Below are 14,993 nucleotides of genomic sequence, written 5' to 3' on the forward strand. Positions count from 1 at the left end.
AACGCAGAAATAGTACCTTGGGTTAAGAACTTTGCTTCAGGATGAGAACAGAAATCGTGCTCCGGTGGCGCGGCGGCAGCGGGAGGCCCCATTAGCTAAAGTGGTGCTTCAGGTTAAGAACAGTTTCAGGTTAAGAACAGACCTCCGGAACGAATTAAGTACTTAACCTGAGGTACCACTGCATACAAAAACATCAAACGTAAAAAACTTCCCTATACAGGGCTGCCTTCAGATGTCTTCAAAAGGTTGTATAGTTACTTATCTTCTTGACATCTGATGGGAGGGGGGTCCCACAGGGCGGGCGCCACTACCAAGAAGTCCCTCTGGCTAGTTAATGATTAATACAGCCTCTTTCCTCTTCCATTGCTTTCTACCTTAACATTAGCTAGATAAGTGTGCTGCTAAGGGAAACCGCCAGGCGTAAGAAATGTTTAGACTGGATCACTGTTGTGTGTGATAGAGGACCTTGGTGTGACACCTGAGGAAGCCAAGCCCTAAGAGTTACTTGTCTAGTAATATAAACTAAATACAGGGGTACCTCGGGTTAAGTACTTAATTCGTTCCAGAGGTCCGTTCTTAACCTGTATGTAACCCGAGGTACCACTGTAGTGCCTTCTGAATTGGGTGCAAAATGCTGTCCAATCACAGTCAGTTTCATAAAACTTTTAACATTATATAACCTTTATAATGTCAAACAGGAAACACTTATTACATTTTTGTTCCACCATTCCGCCTTCAGGAGGTATGGATGTTTCTCTCTCATCCCTCATTTTACCTTGATAAAATCCTTGTGAGATAGTTTAGACTGGGAGATGGTGGTTGGTTCAAGGTTATTCAGTGAGTTTCATGGCCAAGCGAGGGATTTGAAGCTGGGTCTCCCACATCCTTGTCTGACACACTGCTTTTTCCATAGACTCACTAGCTCCGCACGTCAAATGTTAATGGTAAAACTGAAGGTCGAGATACAGCTGGAATCTTTTCTGGTCAACAACCCTTTATGGATGCTAATCTGAGTCATTGCTGTTCCACAGTCATCTGGAACAGTACTTTGGAAAGCAGAATACTATTTATTACTTTGAAATTTTCTTCACAGCTCGTTCAGCAGGGCCAAGCCCCCACCCCCCAGTTGTACATACGGTTACATTTGTACTGTAAATCATGTTGTTTCCAAAGAGGTATCCAGCCTGATTCCGTGCATGTTTAGTTGGAAAGAAGTCCATTTACTTTCAAGTAAGTAGTAGCATTCTCTGTGATACTGCAGTATTCGCTCAATATTCAAGTTGACAAAATCATATACATATCAACACACTAGACTTCTTGTCTATCCTGTTGTATATTCCTTTTTTACAAATGAATGTACTCTTATTATTGTATATTTCTTTACATTTTATCTAATACATTCCTATATCAATATGTGCTCTTATTCTTATTTCTCAACTCAGTCTCACTCCAACGTCAATCAAATGCTAGCATAGATAACAAACCTTTACTGTATTTTTGAATATATCTTTTATATCTATCCCACTTTTCCATAAATTTTTGTTTTGAATTGCCTCTCAGGGTATTTGTTAACTGTGCCATTTGTTTTTGTTTTTTCTCTTTGTTCTTTCTTTTTTTTTTTGGTTTGTTTGTTTCATTTTTTTCTAGGTATATAAAATTTTTGTATACATGTTGGAAATTATAGTAAGTCCTGTAATGTAATATAACAACATTTACCGATGTAATATAAGAATGTTAACAAATAGATAAAATGCAAATACAAATATATATATATATATATTCAAGTTGACATAGCTGCTGTCCTGCCCCCAAATCTGGCTTCCTTAGTCACAGCTACCTCTTTTTTTCTTCTTTTTGGTCATCAGTTACATGTTGAAGGATTTTTTGTTCCCAGGACAAACCATGGCTTTAGAAGTCTATTTTTATTAAAGACCTTGAAGCCATAAATAAATACTTCGTAAAAGGTCTGCTAGATAAGCCACTCACAGAAAGAAAAAACAAGGCTATATTTATCTGCCTAAAATAGACCATATTTTCCCTTTCATCTTCTCTTGAAGTCATTGATCTGCAGAATTGCCAATTATTCAAGATTTCAGCATGAATGATAGGAAATGTGCCCCAGCACAAATGTTGCTAGTTCTGTCTGTTCTCCCTTAATTTAATAGCCAAGAAGAGCATAAAAACATGACCTAGGTTTATTTCAAGACAAGCTGTTGCAATCCACTACTTGTTATGCCACAATATGTGGGTTTTTACAACACTGAGTATAATGCAAAAATTATATTCTTTATAATTTCTAGTGTGTTCTGATTTCTCACTAAACTGATACAGTGGTACCTTGGGTTACATACGCTTCAGGTTACAGACGCTTCAGGTTACAGACTCCGCTAACCCAGAAATAGTACCTCAGGTTAAGAACTTTGCTTTAGGATGAGAACAGAAATCGTGCTCCGGCGGCGCGGCAGCAGCAGGAGGCCCCATTAGCTAAAGTGCTTCTTCAGGTTAAGAACAGTTTTGGGTTAAGACCTCCAGAACGAATTAAGTTCTTAACCCGAGGTACCACTGTACACAGTTGTCTAGTATTGAATCCTTCATGGCACTTCCTCAGTAACATATTGCAATAAAAAGAGTTTCCATGAAGTTGGGATAAAGGGCAACACAAAATGGCCCCGTGTAGTGGCTTCCTGAGGAGGATGAGCAAGATCTACTGCCTCTGAACTTGGAGGGGATGTAATAATACAGAGCCATCATGACTAGTAGCCATTGATAGCTTTTCCCACTGATGTGTAAAAAAACCCCAAACCCTTTTTAAAGCCATCCCTGTTTGTGGCTATTGCCAGATCTTGTGACAGCATATTCTGCAGTTCGGCCATGCACTGTGTGAAGATGTGTGTCCTTTGTCCTGATCTCCCATGATTCAGCTTTTGTTGGATGACCCCCAAGTTTTGGCACAGTGGTACCTCGGGTTAAGAACTTAATTCGTTCCGGAGGTCCGTTCTTAACCTGAAACTGTTCTTAACCTGAAGCACCACTTTAGCTAATGGGGCCTCCCGCTGCCGCCGGAGCACGATTTCTGTTCTCATCCTGAGGTAAAGTTCTTAACCCAAGGTACTATTTCTGGGTTAGCAGAGTCTGTAACCTGAAGCGTATGTAACCCGAGGTACCACTGTATTATTAAAGAGGGAGAAAAACTTACCCACTTCCCCCACACCATTGTTCTATAAACTTCTTGTAATGTCCTCCCTTACTCAGTAGAATCAGAGATGGAAGGGACCATGTGGGTCATCTAGCCCAACCCCCTACAATGCAGGATTTATTTATTTTTTACCAAGGTGGGGCTCAAACCCACAACCCTGAGATTAAGAGTCTCATGCTCTACCAACTGTACTATCCTAGATTATATCCTATTTTTGGTAAACTAAAAAGCTGAAAATGTTTGTAACCTTTCGTCTGGGGTGTTGCTCTTGCTCCCCTGATAATTTTGGCTGCTCTTTCTCTGCAGCTTTTCCAGCTCTTAAATCTAAACCATTTCTGTCTAGACCAGCCTCTTGTTTCGTGAAACAGCCAGTTGGAATATTCTGGGGCCTTACAAGCAAAGCACCAAGAGCATAGTCTTCTCCTGTTTGTTCTCTGTGTCTGGTAGTCATTTAAACAGCATATGAAGCTGAAGGTTTATTATCCATTTAGAGTCTTTCCACCCTGACTCCAAATCACTTTAGTCATCAGAGTCGTTCGTAAACATTACATTTATAGGTGCATGATATCAACCCTCTACAATGGCAGTTCTTCTGACATATATCCAAACAAGCACTGAATAAGATACTTTCTGAATTTCCTGCTGGCCTGAGACAATTCTCCTGAAGTGAGAGGGACTAGCTGATTTTTTAAGCGATCTGTTTTGAATGCTGGGTCCTATGATAGTTAATACCATGGCTTATAGCCATTGGTAGACTTAGCTTTCACAAATGTGCCTAATCCAGTTCAAGGCGGCTTCCAAACCAGCAGCTACCATCACATTTTGTGGTAGTAAATTCCACAAGTTAATATATGTGCATTGTGTGAAGCATTTTATCCTGTCATCTGCGAGCTTATTGCCAATCAGCTTCATTGAATGGCTGCCCCATTCTCAAAGCATGAGAGAATATTTATTTCACCCATTTTATCCACTCTGTACCCAATTTTGTAAACTCCTTTATGATAGCAAATTAATTATGAGCAAGCCCCTTGGATCCCCATTCAACCTGCAGATGTTGGCTAAGTATGCAATCTGATGCATACTTACCTGTGGTTAAACTCCACTGGTTTGAATGGGATTATGAGTGGACATGCATAGGATCGCACTGCTAATCTCTGTGTGGTGAGACTATAGAGAGAGGCATTATTTTCAGTAGCAAGCAAATTTTGCTTAAAAACTTCACCTGCATGCTGTCAATATTTTACTGCAATAGCAACCACTGTGTATATGAACTGTATAGTTAAGCTTTATTCTGAACAAGATCAGAGCTTGTCAAACATGATTGTTTCTGAACTGAGCTGTAATTATGCCAGCAGCATGTGGCATTGGGATTAACCTCTTCACACAATCTGAAATGGTATCGAAATAAATCTCAGTTTAATCCTCCTCTCCCCCCCCCTTGCCCCTTAATTTTGCTGCCATTGGATTGGGGGGCACTATGGTCTTCGTAAACCACGGAGGAAATTCATCATGATGATTAATCAAGCCCTTAATGAACAAATAGAGAGGAATGGATGGGAAATTAGACCAGCAAAATCCACCCTTGTCAGCCAGTTCAGGATTATTCCCTACGCAGTGCTTGCTTCTACTCTGAAATGATAAAGCCTTAGTTTCAGTTGGTGGCTATTAAGTAAAAGTTGAAGTAAATGTATTGTTTTGAAAATATTGTGATGAATACTCAGATTTTTTAAAAATCAGGATAACAAAAGGCCAACAAATGACCTTTCAGACATTTGTTGGAGTGTGACTCCCACCATCCCTGACCCACCATCCCTGGGCTTTGCTGATTAGGGATAATGGGAGCTGGAGTCCCAGCAAAATCTGAAGGGCCACAGGTTCTGTATCCCTGGCTTCCAAGAACATTCAGGTTTATCTTCTACTTCTAGAACTTGTTGTTTTTGTGGCATACTGCTTAATTTGCCATGATTCATTTGCTGGTCAACAGTGAAAACATTGCACATTGATAGTTGCAAAACAGACATCACTCTGAGCTTCCAGACATAAGACAGGTGAACCATTATCAGTGACTTCTTGTATTATCTTATATTCCACCCTTTCAGATCTCACCTTTTTACATTCCACTCTTATCCTCCATCGTGTAGGAGCTCTGGAAGTGCGGTGATAGCTATAACTATGGTTGGCCATTTCAGATATCACAGAATAGAAATGTTGTAGTTAGGATTCCTTAACCATGACTTGGCATCATGTCTGACTTGTGCTTATGTATCAGTCATTAAGGAATTGTATTACAAGCTTGATATGTTGTTGGGGGGTTTATATTCTTGCTATTTGGATGGGGGGGTCATTTGTTCATAAGCGACAACAATGACTTTCATAATAAAACTTGCAGTATAGAAAGAACTTCAAATTTGGTCTATTTTGCACTAGGTAAGTTCAAGTGATACATACTCTACAATTAGTATTCCATTTGATACCCACTAAGGCCAAAGAATAACAGTTTCGGGAACTAGCTGAATTGAAATGAATATTCAGAGCAAAATGAATTTGTTATCTTGGTCCGGCACAGCTACTGTGTTGCTGATCTCTTGCCTAAGAGAGTGAGAGCAGGCATCAGGCTCCTATTTGCTTAAAAGTGATCTTCTTCTTCTCTTCCTTTGTCTTCCTGCCATTAACTATAATTTCACAGAACGTGTTCACCAATCCAAGGTTGATGCAAGCCAGCTTCCCCTAATAAAGCATGATTTCAAACCATGGTTTTCAGAAGAACATGGTTTGTAATGGTATTCATGTAATATTCAACTATAGTTAAGGCAGGGGGAAATCATTCTAAAGAGGGGAGGCTTTGTCTTTTCTGTGATGGCTTTGTTACAAATTTAAGTGCATAGGAGCCAACTCCTAGGGGCTGGGGGTCTTTGCACCCCCCAATAAAATATTTGAGAGTTGATGGGCAATTGACATCCAAATGATGCATGTGCACCATGTCATTTGATCAATTATGCAGGGCAGGCCTTACCTGCCCCCCCCAATATTTTATTCAAGTTGGCACCCCTGTTTAAGTGGGAATGAGTGTTGAGTACTACAGAATACAGGGGCGGCGCAGCCCATACGGACTGCGGATGTGCGGCATCCCACGCTTGCACAGTCCATATGGGATGCCACTCATGTGTGATAGCATCCCGTATGGACAGCACATGTGAGCAGCAGCCCAGATGGATGCCGCGTGAGCGGCGCCCATACGGACTGCATGCACCCTTGGCCTCTCTACAGCTGGGGGGAGGCAGGGGCCATCTTGTCACCCCTCCCAGAGTGGCACCCGGGGTGACCCGCCCCCTCCTTCCTACACCCCTGGTGATGCTCCACATTCTTTCAAAAGAAAATAAATTAGGCAAGGCACAGATGTAAAATTGCATTACCAGTTTTATCTCAAGAACGCAAGTTCTCCATCACAGGAAATTTTAGGGGGAGGGGGAGGTAATATAAGAATTCATTTTCTTCCTACCTCCCCCCCCCCGCATTGCATAATAATTTCCACAGCAGCAGTCTTTAATATAGGCTTCCCCCCCAACATCATTCTTGTTAAGAAGTCTACCACCCAAGGTGGTTGTGTTGCCCTGGCTTATGGGCTGTCATCATTTGCAGAGGTAACTTCCATTTTGGCAGTTCTGGAAATTTGCCTTCAAGGCCCATCAATCATTCCATAGAGAAGTATCACCTTTTCAATTGTCCTAGATTGGAGGCTTGACTTAAGTGATTTAGCTAAGTTTAACAAAGTTTAACAAAGTCCCTGAGTTATCCTGTCTGCACTGGGACAGGAGTCAACTTGATCTTTCATGTATTACTTTCCCCCTTGCAGACAGAACCTCCACACATTTCATGTCTGCTGTAATGAATGGAAAGCAGTATGAAATTTCCTCTATTGTGGATTCATAAATCAGCATCAGTCTGATCTGAGCCATACACCAAAGTCGTGCGGGGGAACACCACTTAACCATCTTGCTGTGTGCAAGTGTTTCCTGGCATGAACGTTACATCTGTTTAAGGGGCAGCGGGGGAAATAACGCATGAATCAGCCCTTACAGCAGGAGTGGCAAACCTGTGGCTCTCCATTTGTTGCTGAAACATAACTCTTATCAGCCCCAGCAAACATGGTCAGGGATGATGGAAACTCTAATATAGCAATGTCTTGACTGGAGGGTCTGCAGGTTCACCATCCCTACTCTATAATTCATGGGAAGGATGCATCAAAGTTGTCGGTGTGCAAAATTAAAAGAGAGCGGGGAGGGGAGTCAAAGTATTAAAAATATCTCTTGTATAGGAGCAACTGATCTCCCCTTTGACTCATCACTGAGCAGATGCAGTTTCTTATCCAAAAGGTCATCTACTTGTCCATATGGAAGATATTAAAGACATGCTGGTGTTCCCCTTGATAGCTTGATCCAGTTCCTAATCTGAATTCTAAATTTCTTGATCCTGGGAAAGAGAAGTCTTGCCTTAGGTTTATAACAGCTATGTGTCCTAGAAGAGTTGTCACTGAATCCCAACAAGTTCAGAAATAGGTGGCGCGTGGACCATCAGTTCTTCATATTTGGCCAGGAACAACTTCAGGCGGGACCAATAAGAATCCTCATTGTATGTCAACTTCTTCTCTTTAAAGTACCGGGAAACAATTGGCTTGATCTAAAGGGGAAAGGCAGCATTAATTAGCATTACTAGTGATTACTAATATTTCCAGCAGTTAGGATAGCCCCTAGACTAAATCCCTCTTGGGCCCTCATTTGCCAGCTGCAGAAGCAAAAGAAGGGTGAGGTTAAACAGCATGCCCTTCAACATTTCTCTGATGAAAATAGGGACATCCTATTCAATAAATAGGGACGCAGGTGGTGCTGTGGGTTAAACCACTGAGCCTTGGCTTTGCCGGTCGGAAGGGTGGCGGTTTGAATCCCTGTGACGGGGTGAGCTCCCATTGCTCGGTCCCTGCTCCTGCCAACCTAGCAGTTTGAAAGGACGTCGAAGTGCAAGTAGATAAATAGGTACCGCTCCAGTGGGAAGGTAAACGGCGTTTCTGTGTGCTGCTCTGGTTTTCCAGAAGCTGCTTAGTCAATAAATATTCAATTTATTGAATATTTATTCAATAATAATTATCATTATGTTTATATCCTGCCCATCTGACTGGGTTGCCCCAGCCACTCTAGGTAGCTTCCAACATATATAAAAACATCATAAAACATTTAAAAAACTTCCCTATACAGAGCTGCCTTTGGATGGCTTGGGGGTCGCAAAACAACATACCCGCCAATATTTCTCTGATGAAAATAGGAACACTCTAAGGAAAAGTGGGACATTTCAGGATCAAATCAGAAACTGGGACAGCTTCTGAAAATCCAGGACTGTCCCTGGAAAACAGGGGCACTTGGAGTGTCTGGAACAGTCCTCATGCCACAGATATTTGGCAAGTGGCTGGGGGGGGGGTGTCCTCCACTTCCATCACAAAGCAGCCCCAGCTCCAGCAAAACTCTTTGCTGTTGACCTGAGTTAAAGGCTCAGGCCCCAAGTATCTTAACAACCACATCCTTCCCTACAACCCCTCTCAACTGTTAAGATTGGTGGGAAAGCGGGTGCTTGGTATTTCTGCTGCCCTCAAAACTAATGTGAGGTGGTGGCCTGGAAGCCAGCATTCCTTGTGACAGCCCCTAAAGTGTGGGATTCCCATGGCACCAAGGTTTGTCCAGCATCTTCACTGTACAGTTTCCATTGGATGCAGAAGACACTTGTCTTTACCCTGGTCTTTGATAGCCGAGAATGTAAAAATATACCTGTCTCTGCCTTCCGATTTAAACTGCATGGGTTTCTTATTTAAATTGTATTAAAGGTAAAGGGACCCCTGACCATTAGGTCCAGTCGTGGCCGACTCTGGGGTTGTGGCGCTCATCTCGCTTTATTGGCCGGGGGAGCCAGCGTACAGCTTTCGGGTCATGTGGCCAGCATGACTAAGCCGCTTCTGGCGAACCAAAGCAGCGCACGGAAATGCCGTTTACCTTCCCGCCAGAGCAGTACCTATTTATCTACTTGCACTTTGTGCTTTCGAACTGCTAGGTTGGCAGAAGCAGGGACCAAGCAACGGGAGCTCACCCCGTCACGGGGATTCGAACCGCCGACCTTCTGATCGGCAAGTCCTAGGATCTGTGGTTTAACCCACAGCACCACCCGCGTCCCTTAAATTGTATTAGTTGCTTATAAAAAATATTTTTATCTGATTTTAAAATTAGATGGCTGCATTGTTTTAACCTCCTTATGGTGAGGAGTGGGTAAGGAAACCTATAATGGATAGAATAAATGCAATTTCTTCTATCCCCAGAGATATTGTGGCCTTGACCTCACATGAATTCACTTCCTTCTTAAAACCACCAGACATGTCCCCTTCTCCTTACTCATTCCACATTCAATAGACACTCCTGCCTTCTAAAGACCCAGCACGTCCATCCGCCACCCAACTTCGCACCTTCAGGCACATGTTATCAGAAAGTGCTGGGAAGAGATGATGCTCCACGTGGCAGCTGATGATCGAGTGCCCAAAGGACCAGTCCAGCAGGGGATTTCGAGGCAGGTTCAGAACACCGCAGCTCATCATGTGAATCCGTTTGGGCTTTTTGTCAGCTGCGAACATTGGCAGGCCAATATGCTACGAGACAAAACCACAAAGAGCTAGCTGCTGCTGATCCTTCCTAAGAGCTCGAGAGGAAGCTTAGCTGCAGAAGGAAGCATCTGAATAATAGCAATAAAGCATGTTTCCAGATACATCACAGTGAGCCCCACTATATGGTAGAGAAACAGTAACTCACTCAGAAATGGAACAGACCCAGAATTTTGCATTAAGTAATTCACTACCTGCATAAAGGCAGGGATGGGGAATCAATTTGATTTAGTTCACATAAACCTAGAATTTGTATGTTCTGAAACAACGTGTGAACTGAAATGCAAACAAGACTTCCAAATTCACACTTCTCTAAATTCTGCAATACTGTACAGCTTAGCATCACAAAAAATTATAAATAATGCACTTTTCAGGGAAAATGTGGCATAAAAATGCATATATTAGTGAGATTAATAGCAAAAAGTTATTATTAACGTATGGAGGGGAAATCTTGCAAAAACATGTACATCAAGCAAGATTTCATTCAACAATCTGTATATTAGGAGAAATGCATGCTAACATTCTATTTTTTGTGAGGACTTCTTTTCAACAAAGTAAATAGTAATGTAGGAATGTAGGGAACTGAACTTAAGATGGGGGAAAAGAGAAACTGCAAGAAACCTAAATGGACAGATTCATCCATCTATTTACAAAAGATCACATCAAGTATGGATGCTGTCAAATATCTGATGCAGCCTAATTCCATGTTTACTTGCAATATTGCATCATGTGTACTTGGAAGTGAGTTTATTTATGCAGCCTAATTCCATGTTTACTTGCAATATTGCATCATATATACTTGGAAGTGAGTTTGTTTATAAACTACATTACACTTATTATATTTGAGTGGGACTTATTCTTAATTGAGTGCACAGGATTGCAGCCAAAATGCATACTTTTAGTGAGGCATCTCTATATGTGTGTTTGTGTTTGTGTAGTTAAATATGCAACCAATGTTTCATTGTTCCATTTCCTTTGCAGGTTTTGCAGAATCCCATCTTTTAATCTACTTACAGCTCAGTCCTGTGCATCCCCATTCAGAAGCTGGTTTTGCGGAGTTCAGTGGGAGCTCATATATATGTGTGTGGGTGTGGGTGTGTAGGATTGCAGCCTAAACATGTCAACAGTGGGAAAGAATAAAGCATTTGCCAAATATGTTGGATGTTTTGAATCACACGGCCTATTGCCGCGAGACCATCAATTAAACAGCAAGAGAGCCCTTGATACAGAGTTGGTAGCATTTACCTGGAAGATATTAACATGGATGTAAGGGTGAGAAAGGAGAGCTCGTGTGACCAGCATGCAACTGAGAGTGGACCACATGGACTGGAAACCTGAGATGTTGATCAGCAGCCAGTAATGGGAGTACAGACCAACAAACATGCAACAGAGCGTCCGGATGGCCGTCTTCAGTTCAACTTCTTTGAGCAAGCCTGTGGAATCAAGAATCTGTGAATGTAGCAGCTCTCAGGGCTCTTTCCCTAAGCTGCTACACCATAGGTGGGAAGGCACATTTCTGAGCAGCACCTGAAGCTCTGTCTCATGTGGGGCAGTTTGCAGCAAGGCTCCATTCCTCATCCTTCTCCCTGCTAATACTACAGCAACAGTCATTCTATTTTTGAAGCATTTCTATATAGCCAAGTAGTGGTGTTAGGAGAGGGGGTGTTCAGCTCTTTTTCCTCACCACATTTCCCTAATGGCCTCCTTCTTGGGAGCTCTGTGGCAGGGGAAAATATAGGTACAGCATCTGTGTGTGTTGTGGGGGGGGAGAGAATTTAGAGTGGGGAAATAGTTCAGGTAAGATCAGTGGCTTGATTAGGCTCCCCTCCCCACAGAAAAACGCATCACCAAAAAAGTAGCCAATGGAAGATGCAGTTCTGTGCAGAATTAGCTTCTGCTCACTTATGTAGGTGCAAATTTAGAAATACTTACTATAATCGAAAGAGAAATAAAACATACCTCACTTCACACAAGATTACAGTGGTATCTCGGGTTACATATGCCTCAGGTTACATACGCTTCAGGTTACAGACTCCGCTAACCCAGAAATATTACCTCAGGTTAAGAACTTTGCTTCAGGATGAGAACAGAAATCGTGCTCTGGCAGTGCGGTGGCAGCAGGAGGCCCCATTAGCTTCAGGTTAAGAACAGTTTCAGGTTAAGAACGGACCTCCAGAATGAATTAAGTACTGAACCCGAGGTACCACTGTATTGTTAAATATTTGACTGAAAACTAGGAAAAGGTGTGGATTTTGTTGAGTGGCATCAAGGTACTCCCCAGTAAATCTAGTTTTGGTAGGATATGGTGAATGGTTTTATTCTGCACTCAAGATCCGCCTGCCTGATCATAATATTTAAGGTCAGGAGTATTTGAGGTCAGGTGAGACTGGCTTAGCAACCCTGTGGAGGCAGGTTTCTCCCCTCTAATGTGTGGAATGGCCGGTTTGCTTGCTTCAAATAGCTGGAACTATGTTCTACAGGCCTCTTTCTCAGCCTGTGAGCACACTTGATTCAAATTAAGTAGGTGGGACTGGATAAACGGATATGCTTGTCTAATGGAAGTGGATTAGACTAGCATACTACACCTGAACCCCTGGAACATGAGTTGAGAAACCTGTGGGTCATGGACTTTCTAAAGTAAACCAAACGTAATTATTGCTTTTAATCTTTAACTGGTATGATGAATACCTCCTACCACTTTGTTTTCTTGACGTAACGCTAATAATAAATAAATAATTTATCCCCCGCCCATCTGGCTGGGTTTCCCCAGCCACTCTGGGCTGCTGCGTTGATACTTGGATCTGAAATGCTCAAGTCTTACATTTTAACGCTTGGAAACCACTTTTGTGCAGCAGATCCAGTGACAGTTCACCACAAGGTGATGGTTCACCACAAGGTGTGGGACTGTGCATCACAGGCAAGCTGTAATAGTCACTCAAAATTGCTCCCTGTATGAGCACCTTGTGGCAAACTGTCACCGGATCTGCTACCAGGATCAGTGAAGCCAAAGACACTCTGAAATTCGCTTAGTCTAAATAAGAAATAATATTTTTACGATATGTATCAATAATGATCCGAGTCTATGCCATCAGTCCCCACATTTACAAACCCCAGGTAGGCAAAATTCAAGCTTAGCCATTCCACTTTGGCACTTGCCAAAACAGACTTCGTATCGAATAATTTCTCTCATGATATTGACCTATGAGTATTTTTAGTACTGCTTGTAAAACTATACGCTTTTAAAACAATATTGCAATAGCCTGCGATCCAATGGTTGGTGTTCTTAGATTCCCATAAACAAAAACAGCGAATTGCTTTGTAAGTACTATAAATATTTCAACAAATAATTGCACATTGATAGAAGCATTAAGTGCATTTTTGCTTCAATGCCTCATGTACTGGTTATTAAATAAGCACAAACTTGCAGTTACAATGCATGAAACCTATGGCTGCCAAAGACCTAAGGTCCAAAACTCATGCGACAGTAAAAAGATGAGTCACACCACACCAAGTGAATTTCGATTGGCGGGTTGCCATACCAAAAAGGTTTGGAACTGCTAGAGTAGCATATCTTTGGTCCTTCCCCATCTTCGTATTCTGAGGCAAAGAATAAATGCTACACATACTGTGAGATACAATGACCAAAAATATCTCGATTTAAATCACCTTCTACATGAAGATACTTAAAATTGTCTAGGATAAATGTTATATTTGAAAAGTAACAGGATCCAGAGGAGAGCAACGTACCAATGGCTACCAAAGGGGTGAGGATGGGCACTGCGATGGGTGCAATGAACATGTAAACATAGCGGTTCAGGAAGGGAAGCTTCCATGTGCTAGAGTCTCCCAGGCCGATGACATTTGTGTAAGCGTGGTGCATTTTCACATGGTTGTAGGACCCCTGTTCTGCCGTGAAAGCAGAGCAAACCTGGGACAGAAAGAAATGGTAAATAAAGGAACGCTGCCTGCTCATGTATGTAGTACATATGCATTCAGGGCTCTCAGAAGTGACAGTATTGCAGAATTTTACATAAGGTTGCAAGCCTGGTAAGCTCACTATTGGTCAACAAGACCTACTAGGCGGTACCGTATTGGCCTGAATATAAGCCACACTTTTTTTTCCAAATTCTGATCGTGAAAAGTTAAAGTGCGGCTTATATTTGGAACCTTACACCGCCAGCAAAACAGAACAGCTCCCACCCCCCGGAAGTGCGGCCAGCCGCCGCTCCAAAGCCTTCCCCAAGCTGTCGGAACAAAGGTGGGGAGTCATACCGCTTTGCTGGCAGCCTTCCCCCCTGTACCCCTTATCTCTGGCAGCTCAAGGAAGGCTTTGGAGCGGCGGGTGGGCTGTGCGCCTTTGCCCCAGGCTCCCGTCTGGGGAGGGGGAGCTGCACCGCTTTGCTGGCGCCCACGCTTTGATTCATCCACTTGAAGGCAGCTTTGGAGCAACTGTTCACAAGCCTCCCCGACCCACCAGAGATAAGCGGGGGAAGGTTGCCAACAAAGCGGCGTGACTCCCCCCCCCCACCGCCCCGAGAGCAGCCTGGGAGCATGGGAAAATGGTGCGCAGCCCACCCACCGCGGCTTATATTCAGGGTCCCCCCCCTCCAGTTTTATAGGTGTGGCTTATATTCGGGCCAATACGGTAAGTTTTAGAACACTGCTGTTTGGTGGTGAATGCTCAAATTACTTAATTCAGTGTAGCCTCCCTGACTCAAATGGGACTATGTTAGAATGTGTAGTTTCACAACAGTAACACAACAATTCATCTGTTTGTACCACCTGAAGGTCAAACTACACATTACACAGAAATACATGGAAACGTAGCTTGTAAGCCTGTTTTGAAGAGAAAAAACTACTTGGAGAGGGGTAATGTCATTTGGGAGCAGAGAAGCGGCTGCTGGGGAAGGAAATTTCATTCTTTCACTTCTCATTACTTTCCTGTTCCAGATTGCTCCTGAAAAACACAATCCTATGCATGCCATCTCAGAGTCTTAAAATTGCAGCCTAAGTGACTTTCTTCACCTGCAGAGTTACACACGTGTGCAAATATGCATTAAAGATCATACCCCAGACCCTCCCCTAGACTCTTTTTTTTTTTTTTAG

The 14,993-nt window shown here is 42.7% G+C and overlaps 1 protein-coding gene across 5 annotated transcripts in view; it reads right to left on the reverse strand.

Annotated features, from left to right (window-relative positions):
• Positions 1-6,595: 6,595 nt before the first annotated feature.
• FADS6 (fatty acid desaturase 6) overlaps positions 6,596-14,993 on the reverse strand; it is a 73,369-nt gene continuing 64,971 nt past the window's right edge. For all 5 annotated transcript variants that reach the window (XM_053375835.1, XM_053375837.1, XM_053375834.1 and 2 more), the window contains 4 exons: positions 13,635-13,815; positions 11,133-11,320; positions 9,696-9,875; positions 6,596-7,873 (listed from right to left, as the gene is read on the reverse strand). In XM_053375835.1, coding sequence (XP_053231810.1) covers positions 7,724-7,873; positions 9,696-9,875; positions 11,133-11,320; positions 13,635-13,815 — 699 coding nt within the window. In that variant the 3' untranslated portion in view covers positions 6,596-7,723. The remainder of the gene's footprint in view (positions 7,874-9,695; positions 9,876-11,132; positions 11,321-13,634; positions 13,816-14,993) is intronic.

The sequence above is a fragment of the Podarcis raffonei genome, chromosome 2 (assembly GCF_027172205.1).
Source record: "Podarcis raffonei isolate rPodRaf1 chromosome 2, rPodRaf1.pri, whole genome shotgun sequence".
In the NCBI taxonomy this organism is placed as follows: Eukaryota; Metazoa; Chordata; class Lepidosauria; order Squamata; family Lacertidae; genus Podarcis; species Podarcis raffonei.